The 16,903-nt window shown below is 40.9% G+C and overlaps 1 protein-coding gene across 1 annotated transcript; it reads left to right on the forward strand.

Moving 5' to 3' along the window:
- The first annotated feature begins 3,533 nt into the window (after positions 1 to 3,533).
- On the forward strand, positions 3,534 to 8,484 carry LOC141497522 (myeloblastin-like). The gene is made up of 5 exons (XM_074200192.1): positions 3,534 to 3,614; positions 3,960 to 4,116; positions 5,359 to 5,500; positions 7,236 to 7,466; positions 7,992 to 8,484. The coding sequence occupies exons 1-5, from the start codon at positions 3,560 to 3,562 to the stop codon at positions 8,217 to 8,219; spliced, it is 813 nt and encodes a 270-aa protein (XP_074056293.1). The 5' UTR covers positions 3,534 to 3,559; the 3' UTR covers positions 8,220 to 8,484.
- Positions 8,485 to 16,903: the final 8,419 nt, after the last annotated feature.

Raw genomic sequence — 16,903 nt, forward strand, 5'->3', positions numbered from 1 at the left:
AAAAAAAAAAAAAAAAAAGTTGCAAGAGTGTTCCAAGAGGAGGTGAAACCAACGGTCTTGGGATGGACATTATCTTCAGAAGTAATTTTTCCTGCCTCCAATTCAGAGGGTCAAGGCTTCTGCTCAATCCCCACTGTGCCTTGGTCTTCATTGTGCTGTAGAATCTCTAAAAGAGTTGCTACCCCATACTTCCCTTAGGAGAACAATTCAGATATACCGGGCTCCTGTTGGATGGGTGTTTTTTCACCCTCTACACCACAGCTTTTAATCCCTCCAACCCATTTCCAGCCAGGACTCAATGGATGCGATTTGGCAGTTAAAGATTTATCTGTCCTTCAGATGCCCTTCCCACATTTAGTGCATATTTTTCAATCATTTCAATTGTGTTCTACCCTTTCTAACTTCATTTGGTGTTTTCTTGGGAAAGACACTGGAGTGGTTTGCCATTTCCTTCTCTGACTCATTTTACAGATGAGGAGACTGAGGCAATCAGGGGAAAGTGACTGGCTTACTAACAAATACATAAGGTCATATTTGAACCCAGGCAGAAGGGTCTTCCTGACTCCAGGCTCAGTGCTCAGTTCACTGATTTACATAGCTACCCCATATATGGAAATAGAATTATCAAACTATTTTTTACTGCTTTGATCCTGGATGCCTATGAGCTGCTCCTATAGATGTGATTCCTGAGCTGTTGTATGTGATCATTGAAGGACAGAAGAGAATAGGAGTAACGTCACAGGATAGGAGAGGAGCTAATTCAGTGTGGATTTCCAAAAGACATATGTGTACAGAGACTGCAAATTGGAAAGCAATTAAACTGGTCTTGATTGCTGGCAAAATCCTAGAATAAATCCTCATTCTTTTTTTTTTTAGTTTTTTTTTTTTTTTGCAAGGCAAATGGGGTTAAGTGGCTTGCCCAAAGCCACACAGCTAGGTAATTATTAAGTGTCTGAGACCGGATTTGAACCCAGGTACTCATGACTCCAAGGCCAGTGCTTTATCCACTACACCACCTAGCCACCCCAATCCTCATTCTTCTTGTCTGTATCTTGAAGTAATTAGAGTAGACACCCTCAGAGGTGCCTTTCAATCCCAAGTCCTTTGATGAAGGAGATGGCTTCATCAGTCAAGGTCATGCTAGACTCACTTCATTTCCTTTTTAAAACAGATTATTATATAGAGATCACCTTCCTAGATTTCATTCAGTGGCTAGCACCATGCCTCTTGATTGATTAATTGTCTGCTTATGAAAGCAATGTAAAAATGTGGACTAAAAACCAGGTAGATGGATTTTGAATTGGTTGAATGGCCAGACCCAAGAAGTAGCCATTAATGGTTTGATTAGTTAGTTGTTTGATGTCCTTTATCCTCAAAGAGGACCAAAATGACCACTATTTTGGAGTAAAGGTACAGTGTGTCCAATAGGCTAATGAGACCAAAATGTGCTCAGAAGAGTCAACCATAGATTGTGCACAAATAGGCCTTATACTTTATGGTTTTAAGGCAACTTGGGCTCCAGTGGAGTGCCCAAAGGATTTGTTTATCTATTAAATATGTAAATTATATAACACTAAAAGTGATAATTAGTATGCTGAATGACAAAGTAATAAGCCTAAAAGTTTGACAAGGTAGAGGAACAGCCCTCAAAGTCTGGGAACTCCCAGGCATCCCCAAGACTATTTCAGTCAATAGATGAGGTATCAACAATTTTTATAATAATACTAAGAAATTTTAATTTCTAATAAGGTAAATATTTATAGCTATAACCCACAAAATAAGAGCTCTTTGGGGAGGTCCTCCTTAATTTATAAGAGTGTAAAGAAGTCTTAAGATAATAAAGGTTGGAAACTGGAATCTTAGTACAACTGACTGAAATGACCACAATGATCATAGCTGGTCAGATCACACTTGTGCTATTAGGATCATTTCTAGGTTAAAGAGGAGCATTGATAAACTCAATATCCAGGACAGGGAAGTCCCTTGAAGCCAGTTCATATGAGGATTGGTTGAAGGAAGTGAATTTATTACTTGGCCTGGAAAAGGGGAAGCCTAGAGCAGACTGACAGGTGCCTTTAAATATTTTAAGAACTCTACTGTTTAGCCTAAAGAAGAGGAGATCTGAAAGCAGGGTATGGGATGGGAAAGAGGGACCCAGGGAGGGATGGCAGCTGTATTTGAAGACATTTAGATGGAAGAGGGATTCTATTTGTCTTCAGAGGACAGAACCAGGAGTCAGGTAAAAGTTAGGAAAAGCTGAATTTAGATTTTATATCAGGAAAAACTTCCCAACCAACAGAGCAAGGGTCATCCATGGAGGTGATTGGCTCCCCATCATTAACTGAACTCTGTCAAAGGCTAACTGACTGAAATTTAGAGGGTGTGAAAATTTCAAAAAGCAATTTTTTAGACCAAATGGAAAACTGCAGAGAATGTTGGATTTGGCGTCAGAAAGACAAGTTCAAATTCCCTATTTACTATTTGTTTGAGCCCGGGCAGGTCACTTAAGTTCTCTGTGTCTCAATTTGCTCAACTATAAAATGGGAATAATGCCAGGATTACTGTAAGAATCAAATGAGATAATATATGTAAGGTGCTCTGCAAATCTTAAAGCACCATATAGATATTGTTATCATTATTATTAAGGATAACTAGTCAGGTCCCAGTCCCCCGCCATGGTCACACATCAATTTTTCATACTCAGGCTCACTTTATGTACTTTCAGCCCCAAGTCCTTTGATGACAGAGTTGGCTAGTAAGTATTTTAGCAAAAATGGCTTCATCAATCGCAGGTCATGCTAGACTCATTTCATTTTCTTTTTTCTTTTTTGGCAAGGTTAAGTGACTTGCCCAAGGCCACACAGCTAGGTAATTATTAAGTGCCTGAGGCCCGATTTGAACTCAGGTCCTCCTGACTCCAGGGAAGGTGCTCTATCCACTGCGCCACCTAGCCACCCCCTTCATTTTCTTTTTAAAGAAAATTATTATATAGATATTGTCTTCCTAGATTTTAGCAAAGCATCTAATAAAATCTTTTGTTCAGTGGCTAGCAGTAATCTCCCCCAAAACTTGATTTAGTGACATCCTAAGACCTCCCCCAGGCCTGGTGTTGGAGTCCTGATAATAATTGGTGGGAGTTCCCATTTATAGAACTCTTGCTCCAGGCTCCAAATGGACAATGAAGACTCTTTTGGGAAGAGGGACTCATTAAAAATGACCTTGAGGACTTTAAGGACTGTCAGATCCTGTGATTCTGTGACCTTAGCCTTTCTCTTCCTTGCCCTCCCCAAGAATGGGGTGACAAGTGGAGGCAGAAACTACTTCCTAAAAGTGCAGGGTCTCTGCTATCACCCCTCATCTCTCTCTACTTCTCTCTTTCCCTGTTCCCATCTCCTGCTTCCCACCTACGGTGGCACCAGAGGAAGTTGGGGAAAGCCTAGGCTCCTGGGTCTGTGGAGCAACCCCAACGGCCTTCCCACAGAGCCTATAAGAGGACAGATCAAAAAGAGAAGGTCCAGAGACCCTGAGGCCCCCCCAATACCCCCTGCCCTCCCTCACCATGGCTTCCTGTCTGCTCAGGACCCTGCTCCCACTTCTAGTTTCTATCCAGGGCTGTAAGTATGGTTTCCCTGCCTTATCTGCCATCTTTCAGCCTGACTCTACCTGGGGAAGGACCCGAGGCATCACAGGGCCAGAGGAAGCAGGGCTCTCTGCCTCTGATTTGTTGTTTGGCTGTGGGGAGTTTATTAGTCTCCAGATAGAAAATCAGGAGACTTTAGACTCGTGAGTCACCCTAGCCCCAGGAACAGCTCCTCTAAGGATGAGTTTCTGAGAAGACCTTGAAGGCTAGAAGAAGTAGATTTGATATTTCTCTCTCTCTCTCTCTCTCTCTCTCTCTCTCTCTCTCTCTCTCTCTCTCTCTCTCTCTCTCTCTCTCTCTCCCTATCCCCCCCTCCCAGGTTTGGTTCTTAGCTCCAAGATTGTAGGTGGAAGAACCGCCATCCCCCACTCTCGGCCCTATATCGTCTCCCTGCAGTTTCTAGGTAACCACATCTGTGGGGGAACATTGATCCACCCTCAGTTTGTGATGACAGCAGCCCACTGCGTCAGCAGAATGTGAGTAATTATAGGGAAGGGTCTCTATGGACCCAGGGAGAGAGGATCCAGAGAGGGGAGAGCCTGGACTAAAGGAAAGTAGGGACTCAGTTCCTGTCCTCAGGAGCCCTACTGAAAGGAAGCCCCCCTTCCCCTCGCTTTTCCCCTTTTCTCACTCAGAATCCCTCAATTGATGAGGAGGCTGCAGGAGTCCATGACTTGCAATATCCAGAGCCCATCTGGTAGATTTTCATCATTTATATTTCAATAACTATGATGGGCATCTTTGTACCACGTGGATTGTGACTGAGAGACAGAGACAGAGACAGACAGAGAAACAGAGACAGAGAGAGAAACAGAGGCAGAGAAAGAGATGGGGGAGGGGGCATGTCCTAGTGGGGCTCTTATTCTGTAGGGAAGATAGAATCTAGCCCTCAGAGACCTCTTAGACTGAGGGGGCAGATGTCATATAATGTAGGAGCCTACAAACAGAAGATAGAGACCCCATGTTTCAGCAAACTATTGACTCTCTGTAATAAAGGAAACCTTTTCTGAGTTCCATGTGGATGGGAGCAATCTACAAGGCTTCATGGAATAGAGACTTTGTGAAAAGTTTAGACTTTCTCTTTTGGACAACAGGGAGCCATAGAAGACATTTGTGTAGGAGAGCGACCAGCAGTTTGTGCCAGGTGGATTGTAGCTAGAGCCAAGGGAGACCAGTTAAGCAACTGTTCTAATAGTTAGATCCCAACCACTGTAGATGGGAGTAGGAAGGTGATGGGGGAGATGTTAGGGAGACAGAATGGGCAAGGCTTGATGCCATTCCCTAAGTCACAAGATTATTTCAAGAAATAAATGCTTCTTTTTTTATTTTTGTTAATAAATGCTTCTTAATCATGAAGGACAAAAAAATGTAAAAGTTGATTATTTCTAAATTAGGATATTCTAATTGTGAGTGAGATGAGAGAGGGAGAAGCCAGAGTTTTCCAGACCGAGGGACTGAAAGTCAGTTAAGGGTTAATTGGATAGATATCCCTTGGAGGTAACTGAACTCAAATCCTAATGCCACCAATTGCTAGCTGTGTGACCTTAGATAAGTCTTTAAGTTTCAGTTTTCTTAACTATAAAATGGGAACAACGATATTTGTCTTTCTTCCCCTGGTTCTGAGGGACCTTAGAGCCTCATAAGCATGTGACTATAATTATTATGGTATCTGGTGGAAGGTCTCCTCCCCTTCATTTTTCCCCCTTTTCCCACCCCAGAATCCCTCAGCTGATGCAGGTGGCTGCAGGAGTCCATGACTTGCAAAATCAAGAGCCTTCCTGGCAGATTTTCAATGTCCAGCATTTCTTTTTAAATAATTATGATGAAAACCTGATACTCAATGACATCGCCCTTATTCAGGTGAGAGGGGAAGGAAAGCAAAGAGAAGGAAATGGGCAAGGTAAAAGGTTGGTGTCCATCTTGCTTATTTTTGCCTCATTGCTAGGGTGCAGCAGTGAGGTCAGGGGTGCAGAGAGAAGGGGGGGTGGGTAGAATGGAACGCCTTTTAGCTCATAGGCCTGTAGAAGGGCTACCCAAGGGACCCTAGACGTGCATCATGGGATTAGCTAGAGAATTGCCTCCATGTTTCTGGAGTGCCATCGATAGGATGGAGAGGTTTCTAAGAAATCATGGCCTTTGAAGACCTGCAGAAGATGGGGAAAAGGATTTAGGAGAAGTCATATGGTAAGTCTAAAGTAAACTGGATCTAGTCCAGGATCTGGCCTTGAATCCTGCTGTGATCAATATCTATCCATTAAGTGGGACTACAAAGTCTCTAAGGGATCTTCCAGCTCAGTGGGGGTACAAGGATAACTTGTCTTCAGGGATCTGAAGGGGCTGGGACCATGTGAATCCAGAGGGAGAACCAGGAACAATGGGTGAAAGTTATGGAAATGGAGACATCCTCTCCATCCCAGAAAAAACTTTGGTTCTCTTTCTTTCTTTATCTTTTTTTCTTTCTTCTTCCTTCCTTTGTTTTTTCTTTCCTTCTTTCTATCTCCCTTCTTTCCTTCTTTCTTTCCTCCTTTCTATCTCTCTCGCTCTTTCTTTCTGTCTCTCAACCTCTTTCTTTCCCTCTTTGTTTCTTCCTTTCTGAGGAACTAATGATTGAAATATATCCATTTCCCAGAGCGGTTAGCATATATGGACTGAATATCATACAGCTATTTGATTGGAGTTTACATATAATTACCACATAGAAGCTCATATATAATTAATGACATACCAAATCTGCATATAGAAGAACATAATGAATTGTTGAATATGCAATTAGTAATAGCCAATTAGCACACACACAAAATAGCATAAACCTAACTAGTTCATACAAGCACATACACAATTTACCCAGTTCATAAAGTTAATATATGAGGAGTCTTTTTTTTTTTTAGTTTTTTTTTATAAGGCAATGGGGTTAAGTGGCTTGCCCAAGGCCACACAGCTAGGTAGTTATTAAGTGGCTGAGGCCGGATCTGAACTCAGGTACTCCTGACTCCAGGGCCAGTGCTCTATCCACTGTGCCACCTAGCTACCCCCAATATGTGAGGAGTCTTGAAGAATTAATACACTTAGTGGAAAGAGTACTGGACTGGCAACTAAGAGACTTGTTTTTCTGTCTTACCCCCAATTTACTAGCTCTTTGTAGCCATGGACAAATTGCTTAACCTAGCAACCTCAGTTTCCTCATCTGGAAAATGTGAATAATAATAGTAATAGCACTTGTGGTACTTATCTCACAGAGTAGTTACCAGGCTCAAAGGAGATTTTAGGCACAGAAATCTTTGTAAACATTAAAGTTCTCTATAAATTTGTATTGTTACAATTATCACACACACAAACCCAGGAAATTAGCTCATACAAGTATTAGATGACAAGAAAGTAGCTTCCAACTAGTGGAGTGTTCCAATAGACAACTCTAAAGGGAGTTTTACTAAGTGGATCCTGACCTGACTTGGGGATGGTGTGTGTGTGAAGGTGGAGGCCCCCCTTGACTGAAGACAAGTTGTTTTTTAGGGGGGTTTGGAACTGGAAAATCAGAGGGGGGATTCCAAGTTGCCCTTTGCCAACCAGCCCTGTGTTGGCCCCTTCATCCCTACAGCTGGACCGTCCAGCTACTCTGAATGAGAACGTCCAGGTGGCACCACTCCCAAATCAAGGCCAGTCTCTGCCAATGGGGACCCAGTGCCTGGCCATGGGCTGGGGACGACTGGGAACAGATCTGCCCATCTCCAATGTCCTGCAGGAACTGAACGTTACTGTGGTGACCTTCCAATGTCGGGAGCATAATATCTGTACGCTGGCACCCCGTCAGCGAGCAGGCATCTGTTTCGTATGTATCTAATATATCTAATACCCCACTCACCAATGCCCCATGAGAAGGTAGCAGCAGAGTCCAGTGCCAGTGACAGCAGCAAGAACTGTAGTAGGGGAAAGAAAGGAATTCTGGATCCTAGCAAGCCCAGAATCTAGGGTTAATACCCTTTTCTTAGAGATCAGGAAGCCAGAGTGTCCCAGAGGCAGGAGGGTTGGAGTAGTCAGCTGAGGCATAATATGGAAGGAAGATAGAAGATATGGAGGATGGAGAACCTGGGGTGAGGGGACATTACCTATCTTCAAAGAGCAATATGGATAGTGGAAAGTATTCTGGGCTCAGGAGACCAGGTTTAACTCTGCCATTCACTTACTGTATGGTCAAGGACAGGTCTCCATCCCTGTAGGGGCTTTATTTTTCTCACCTGTAAAAAGAAGAGGTGAGATTGATTCAATCATTTCTAAAGTTCTCTGTGGTCTAAAACCAAGTGTGAATGGCAAGAAAAGTCAAAAGTAAGTGAATCAATCCTACCTCTGTCCACAGGGGGATTCTGGGGGCCCTCTCATCTGCCAGGGAGTGGTCCATGCTGTGGACTCGTTCATCAGAGGTGGGTGTGCTTCTCAGCGATTTCCAGACTTCTTTGCTCGAGTCTCCCTTTATGTGGACTGGATCAACTCTATCCTGAAAAATGTGGAGGAGGAGGAGAAGAGGAAGAAAGAGGAAGAAGAAGAAAGCTGGCAAGCCTCAGGCTTCCCTGTGGGGAGTCTTTGACCAACCCTTCCCTTGGGAGCCTCCCCACCATCCTCAGTTCCTGGGATGAGAGACCCAGGAGGTGGAGCATATACAAAAGCTTCAATTTCTACAAGGGAGATGTAGTGGTTTCTAGACAGCTAAACTTGGAAAGATCTGGGTTCAAATCTCATCTCTGACACTTCCCGTATGACCCTAGGCAAGTCACACTCTGACCTCATCTGTAACCCCCTACCTCACAGGGTTGTTGTGAGGATCTAATGATATTATATATGGAAAGTATTTTGTAAACCTTCAAAGTTTCTATAGAGATGTGAGTTATTATTATTTCTAACCCTCTCAAAGCTCAACCCATCAATCCTGTCCAGCAGAGGCAGGGGAAGGTGCTGGGGCAAAGGAGGGAGGCCAACTGGGAGGATGATAATTGATTATTAGTAATAGTTACAATCCTCTTTTTGCTGACAATGATTTCACCTCAGTTAACCCAGTTCCACTGGATCTGAGTACATGTCCCATCTCAAAACCTTTGAGAGACTAAGATGAAGTCCTCTTCCCACTCTTCAGATCTTCCCCTTGGGGTAGGTAAGGAACCCCCACCCCTCACCTTCCAACAGCTAACCAATACAGTGGATAGGACGCTTGGCCCAAGTCAGGAAGAGCCCAAATCAATTCCACTTTTGACACTAGCTACCTGTGTAATCCTGGGCAAGCAGACTCTCTGTTCCTCAGTTTCCTCCTCTGTAAAATGAGGAGTTTGCTATCTATGACCTCTAAGCCAATGGAGCCATTATTTGAAAAGCCATTTGTCTGTCCCCCCCCAAAACCACTATAGGATGTGTTGGGATCTAAACTCCCCAAAAACTTGGTGTGGAGGATGGGGGTAGAGCACTGGCCCAATTCTGACCACAACCTTCTCCCCCATCCAGTCCTAGACTGTGACTTCAATAAACTCAAAGGCATCAAGACCCTCGCCCTGAGATGGCTTGGCATTTTCATGGAGCATAGGAAGCATTTAAGTCCTTCAAGAACTGGAAGCATGAAACTGGTCACATGGGGCCAGAGGAGATGAAACAGTGGCCCCCATTCCCAAATCTCCCTCAGGAGCAAATATAGGTCAGGTTAGAAGTGATGGAGCCCTCTAATTCTGAAAAACATACTCTAAGATTTCATATCCAGAATCTTCTATATCCAAAAGATCAGCAGCCATCTCCAGGCAAGCATTCCAAGATCTCGGCTTGCCCCCAACCAAGGATTGTCCCCATCCACCTTTCTCTGATCAGTTGGCAGTCAGTCAAGTAACCAGCAATGCACAGTTGCCCTAGCCTAGGAATCAGGAGACCAACTTGGTTTCACAATGAGTCACTGTGATCCAAGGAAAACCCATCTCTGAGCCTCTTCTGTAAGATGAAGAGGTAGGACTGAGTAACCTCTGAGGGTCTGCCCATCTCTGCCACTCAGTGTTCTGTGTCTTCGTTCCCTCTAAATCTAGGCAAGGGTACTACAGGGACATAAGTTTTCTGAGTAAATGGAGGCCATTGCAAAGGGTGGGAGAAAATTACTTGAGATTCATAGAGCTTATTTGACCTTACATATCCCCCATCGCTATGTGCAGCACATTTGGATCCCCCTGAAATAATTGTCTGGGGGTGAGGATAGAAGGCAAATGGGAGGGTTATAGACTTTGTGAGAAACTCTTTAATGAGACAGATATATAACATATATTATGTACATTATATAACAATATATTATTATAGTATAAATAAAGACCAGGGGATGAGGGTTAGCTATAATAACACACTTAGCCAGTGTGACACATGTATATTATATTATCATATAATCTATTATTATATAATATATACATTATGTAATATATTGTCTTATTATTTTATGTAATTTCTGAGGGATGAGAGGAGAGGCTAAGGAAGGGTTTCAAACTTTGTGAAGAACTCTATAGTGAGACAGATAGACATATATTATGTATATATAACATTTTTTTAAATTTATTTTTATTAAAGATATTATTTGAGTTTTACAATTTCCCCCCCCAATCTTGCTTCCCTCCCCCCCCCCCCACGGAAAGCGCTCTGTCAGTCTTCACTTTGTTTCCATGTTGTACCTTGATCCAAATTGGGTGTGATGAGAGAGAAATCATATCCTTAAAGAAGAGAAGAGAAGTCTAAGAGGTGACAAGATCAGACAATAAGATATCTGTTTTTTTCTAAATTAAAGGGAATAGTCCTTGCACTTTGTTCAAACTCCACAGCTCCTTATCTGGATACAGATGGCACTCTCCTTTATATATAACATATTACATTGATTTATATAATTACATTATAATGTCTGAGGGATGAAGGGAGGACTTTAAACTATGAGAAACAATAGTGAGACACATAGATATTACATTGTCACATAATCTATTATTATGTGATGTATATATTATAGAATATATTATGTTATATCATATAATGTCTAGGGGGTGAGAAGAGAGGGCTAAGGGAAGATTTTTAACTTTATGAGAAACTGTTCAGTGAGACATATATATTATGATATGTAATACATATTATATAATGCCTAAATTATTATATCATATATCATATATAATATTTGGGGAGGGAGGGGAGAAAGCAAAGGGATGATTTTAAACTTTTTGAGAAACTATACAGGGAGGCATCTGTCTGACTGTACACAAGTTTAAAACCTTCCTTTTGCCCTCTCCCTCCACTATCTCAAACAATATTGCCAGTAGATCCAAGTGCTCCATCCAGGATCCTATCTGACATTGCCCTGAAGGTCTGTAGGCCTCAAGGACTAAACAACCCATCACATATTCCTCCTTTCCATTCACATGGTCAAAATCTGGACCCTGCCCTAGTCCCACATGTCATTCACATGCCAGCCTTATCTCTCCCATTTCCTTGCTCGCCTTCTGGTCCAATAGGATTCATCATTCCTTAAATGATAAGTTTATGCATATCCTCCCAATTCCAATGATGATAACCCTCCACCTAACCTCTCACCCCAGCCCATTCTAATTTTTTCACCCTTGATCTTCTGGAGCTTATTAATCACAGAATCACAGAATCACAGACATGGAAGGAACTTCAAAGGTCATCCAGCAGTAGCCCACCCTGTACCCGAAGGGGATCGCTACCATAAAATAACCGACAAAATCACCATGTCAAATCCCCTCATTTTATGGAGGAAACTGAGGTCCAGAAAGGGCAAGGGATTTGGTCAAAGTCACAAAAGTAATGACAAGGAGAGAATTACAGGAAGATGGCAGAGTAGGTCAGAAAATTCTGAGGTCTCCAGATTCCCTCCACAGACAAGTCAAAAAAAATCTCAGGGTGAACATAGAGCAGTTTAAATAAACAGGAACTGGGGCAGAACAGTGATCCTCCTGGGACAAGTGGAGCCTATGGGAAGAAAGATCCCTGGCCTGAGGTTGGGAAGATTGAAGAGTAAATATCTCCAGGCTAGCTCCCTGGAACAAGAGGTGAGCCTAGGGGCAGCCTGGGTGGGAGGTAGCCTCCACCTCAGCCCCAGGAATTCTCACCTCCTTGACAGGTGGGGGGAGTCTGAGTGGGGAAGAGAAGGAACCTAACCATAGAACAGTTTCTATGGGAAAAGAAAAGACCAGGGTTCATCTGGGGAGGAAGATTCTGAAGCCAAAAAAAAAAAAAAAAAAAAGGCTTTCCTACCCCCAAGATTGAGGCAAAACTAAAATTAAAAAAATAATAAATAAATAGATAGATAAATGGATGAATGGATGAATGAATGAATGAATAAATAAATAAATGTATGTTTGTCTTTCATTTTGAGGAAGACCACAACATCAGGGAAGTGGTACCATGACAAGCACATGAATTGGATTTGAATGAGGTGGGGATACTGTGCTAAGTCACCAGTCTCACTTTGTCCTCCAGAGCCAGTGACCAGATATGAATCAGGACAACTGGAGATGGCCCTGGATGTGAGGCAATCAGTGTTAAGTGACTTGCCTAAGGTCACACAGCTAGTAAGAGTCAAGTATTTGAGGTGGAATTTGAACTCCTGTCCTCCTGACTCCAAGGCTGGTGCTGTATCCATTGCACCACCTAGCTGCCCTTTAATAAAAAATAATACAAGAAAAACAAGATTATAAAAAAATTAACCAATTGGAAAAGGAAATTCAGAATGTTAAGGAAGAAAATGATTCTTTGAAAATTAGATTTGGGCAAGGGGAAGTCAGTGCAGTTATAAGAGATCCAGAAATAATAAAACAAAATATAAAAAAAATGAAAAAATAGAAGAGAATATGAAACATCTCATAGGAAAAACAACCAATCTGGAGAATAGATCAAGAAGAGAAAACATAAGAATGACCAAACTACCTGAAAGCTACAATCAAATAATGAATCTTGTTATAATAATACAAGAAATAATTAAAGAAAATAGTCTTGAAGTGTTAGAACAAGAAGGGAAAGTAGAAATAGAAAATGTCCAATGATCATCACCTAAAAATAGAAATAGAAAAAATTCACTGATCACCACTCGAAAGGAGGAAAACTGACAGGAATGTCATAGTCAAATTTCAAAACCTCCAGGTTAAAGAGAAAGTATTAGGAGCAACAAGAAAAAAAATTCAAATACAGAAGTCACAATTAGGCTACATTGAAAGACCTGGGGTTGCAGACAAAAATATCATAACTATATATTCATTCATTAATTCGTTAGTTTGTTTATAGAAAGGTTTAAAAGCTTTTTAAATTCAGAAAGAAATAAGAGGAGGGTACTAAGTTAAAGGATAAGGGAATAGGAGGAAGCTATACAGAAGGGTGTGTAGATCAATGGGGAGGTGAGTATAGAAGGGCCTGTAAGGAAAGGATTCTTGGAAAATTGGTAAGTTAAGGAATAAGAGGGCAAGGAGCAAAAAATAAAGTACAGGAGTACTTTAAGAAATGTTATAAAAATAAAAGTTACAAACCAAATATATAGCTATCTATGAATATTTATGGGTCTATGTATCTATATGTATAAGGGTATGTGTATCTATGTAAATATATCCATGGGTATATATGTGGGTGTGTATGCATAAGTTAGCAGAAGTATGTCCATATATAAGTAGATTTATGAATATATTCACATTTAGTTGTAGCCTGGGCTGGGGCAGGGGGAAGGAAAAAATAAAATAAAGAATGCAAAGCAGAGAACAGAAGAAAATCTTCAAAGAAGAAAATCTTCAAAGAAGCAAAGAAAAGATGGACAATTTTGTCTTTTTTTTAAATTTTTATTAAAGATTTTATTTGAGTTTTATAATTTTTCCCCTAATCTTACTGCCCTCCCCCCAACCACCCCCCCCCCTTCACAGAAGGCAATTTGTCAGTCTTTACATTGTTTCCATGGCATACATTGATCCAAACTGAGTGTGATGAGAGAGAAATCATATCCTTAAGGAAGAAACATAAAGTATAAGAGATAGCAAGATTAGACAATAAAATATCAGTTTTTTTTTAAATTAAAGGTAATTGTCCTTGGTCTTTGTTCAAACTCCATGGTTCTTTCTCTGGATACAGATGGTATTCTCTATTGCAGACAGCCTCAAATTGTCCCTGATTGTTGCACTGATGGAATGAGCAAGTCCATCAAGGTTGATCATCACCCCCATGTTGCTGTTAGGGTGTACAGTGTTTTTCTGGTTCTGCTCATCTCACTCAGCATCAGTTCATGCAAATCCCTCCAGGCTTCCCTGAAATCCCATCCCTCCTGGTTTCTAATAGAACAATAGTGTTCCATGACATACATATACCACAGTTTGCTAAGCCATTCCCCAACTGAAGGACATTTACTTGATTTCCAATTCTTTGCCACCACAAACAGGGCTGTCATGAATATTTTCGTACAAGTGATGTTTTTACCCTTTTTCATCATCTCTTCAGGGTATAGACCCAGTAGTGGAATTGCTGGATCAAACGGTATACACATTTTTGTTGCCCTTTGGGTGTAGTTCCAAATTTCTCTCCAGAAAGGTTGGATGAGTTCAGAGCTCCACCAACAATGTAATAGTGTACCAGATTTCCCACAACCCTTCCAACAATGATCATTATTCTTTCTGGTCATACTGGCCAGTCTGAGAGGTGTGAGGTGGTACCTCAGAGAAGCTTTAATTTGCATTTCTCTAATAAGTAATGATTTAGAGCAATTTTTTCATATGACTATGGATTGCTTTGATCTCCTCAAGATGGATAATTTTGAACACAATCTGTAGTATTTATTATATAGACTTTCTTGAAATGAAAACTTCCTGCTTTATATTCTGAATCCTCTCATGTTTTGCCACACATTTAACAATGTTTTATTTTTTTATTTTGTATTTGTTTAAAATTTAAAAAAAAGAAGGGGAGGCTAGGTGGCACAGTGGATAAAGCACCCGCCCTGGAGTCAGGAGTACCCGGGGTTCAAATCCGGTCTCAGACACTTAATAATTACCTAGCTGTGTGGCCTTGGGAAAGCCATTTAACCCCACTTGCCTTGCAAAAAAAATTTAAAAAAAGAAAAGGAAAAAAATTAAAGTTAAGCAGTAGAACTAAGATTCCTCTGGCTCCAAATTAGTTTTCCTTTTAGCATAATTCATTGAAGGCCATAGTCAACTCTTCCTCTGACTTCCTGCAAAACTTGTCCTCTGTCCTCCACAAAGAGATGATATTTGACTCCTCTTTCTCCAGCATGTCCCAGTTTAATAAGAAGAATTTAATGTTTTAAATTTATTGTTATTTTTTAATGTTATATTACGTTTATTCCCTTTTACCTATTAAGTCATCCCTAGTAACCAAGAATAAAAACAGAGGGAAAAAGGGTATATCATGTGGAAAAGGGAATATATTTGGTCTACTTGACCTTTCCAATATAAGCAGACACTGGAATGCCCACCCCCTTCACCTCACCCCTTCAGTCTTTTTTCAGACTGAATGTTCCCAGTTCCTTTAGCTGGTCCTCACCTGTCACCATGTTACGGTTCTTCACCAACTCTTCTCTGGACCATTTTTGATTTATCCATGTCCTTTCTAAAATGCTGTATCCACCACTGAATATATCTAATTTAAATAGAGTAGGGAGAGACAATCACTTCCCTAGTACCAGAATTGGGTTTCTTTTTTTTTTCTTTTCTTTTTCAATTGTCTAGCATTTTTTCTTCTATCTCTACCTCCCATTCACTGGAAGGTGAAGGGAAAAATCCAACAGTAATCATAGATAAGCAAAACAAATCCCCATCTCAGCCAGGCCCCCAAAGTGTGTCTATCTTATACCTTCAGTTTATCACCTCTCTTTCAGGAGATGGGTCACATTCTTCATCATCCATCAGTCCTCTGGAATTATGGTTGATCATTGAGTTGATCAGAATGTTTAAGTCCTTCAGAATTGTTTTTACAGTCTTGATATTATTTTATCAATTATTCTCCTGATTCTGCTCACTTCCTTCAGAATCTGTCCATATGAGTCTTTACAGGCTTCTCTGAATCTATCCCTTCCATCTTTTCTTTCAGAAGAACAATCTTCCATTATATTCATATGCTATAATTTGTTCAAATACTTCTTAAATGGGGTAACTCCAGGAACCCCTTAGTTTGCTGTTCTTTTGTCACCAAAAAAGAGCTTCTATAAATATTTTGATACATGAGTCCTTTTCCTCTTTCTTTGATTTCTTTGGAGTATAGACCCAGTGGCACATCATTGAATCGAAGGACATGCAAAGTTTAGTGACTTCAGGGACACACTATGCTTCTAATAATGCAATCCAAGATGGCACCAACTTTTGAGCTGCCATATCATAATGTTCACTTCTACTGGAGTCTATTTTTAGTCCCGAGCTGCTGCGTGCAGGCTGCTAAAATCCCCAGATCTTTTTCAAATAAACTACTGTCTGTGAGTTTGCATCCTCTTCCTTGCATGTGACTATGTATATCTAAGCACACAATTGGGTAAATTGGTCTGTACCTATCTATCTGACCTTGATTGTCCATATACATTTTTTTTAGGTTTTTGCAAGGCAATGGGGTTAAGTGGCTTGCCCAAGGCCACACAGCTAGGTAATCATTAAGTGTCTGAGGTCGGATTTGAACTCAGGTACTCCTGACTCCAGGGCTGGTATTCTACCCATTGTGCCACCTAGCTGCCCCTCCATATACATTTCTAAGAGTGTCTATCTGTCTATCCATCTAGACATCCCTCTATTTTCTCTCTCTCTCTCTCTTATCTTTCTTTCTTTCTATCTATCTATTCATCTATCCATCCATTATAGAGCTAGGAAGTACTTTAGAACATGGAGACAGAGAGAGAGAGATAAATGGGTGGATGGATGGACAGACAGATAGGCAGACAGACAAACAGAAACGGATGGATGGACAAAAAGATGGATGATGGATGATGAATGGATGCGTAGTTAGATAAATATCTAAGAGATAGAGATAAATCAATGGATGAATGGCTAGATGAATAGATAGATGGATAGATAGACTGACATAGATAGAAAGATCAATAGATGAATGATGGATGATGGATAGATAAATGGATGACTAGATAGAAAACTAGATAGATGACAGATAGACATTCAGAGATAGATGGATAGATAGATGGCTGATGGCTGATGGCTGGATGAATGGATGAATAGATAGATAGAAAACTAGATAGATAGATAGATATCTGAGAGATAGAGATGAATGAATGAA

This window comes from Macrotis lagotis, chromosome X, assembly GCF_037893015.1.
Source record: "Macrotis lagotis isolate mMagLag1 chromosome X, bilby.v1.9.chrom.fasta, whole genome shotgun sequence".
In the NCBI taxonomy this organism is placed as follows: Eukaryota; Metazoa; Chordata; class Mammalia; order Peramelemorphia; family Peramelidae; genus Macrotis; species Macrotis lagotis.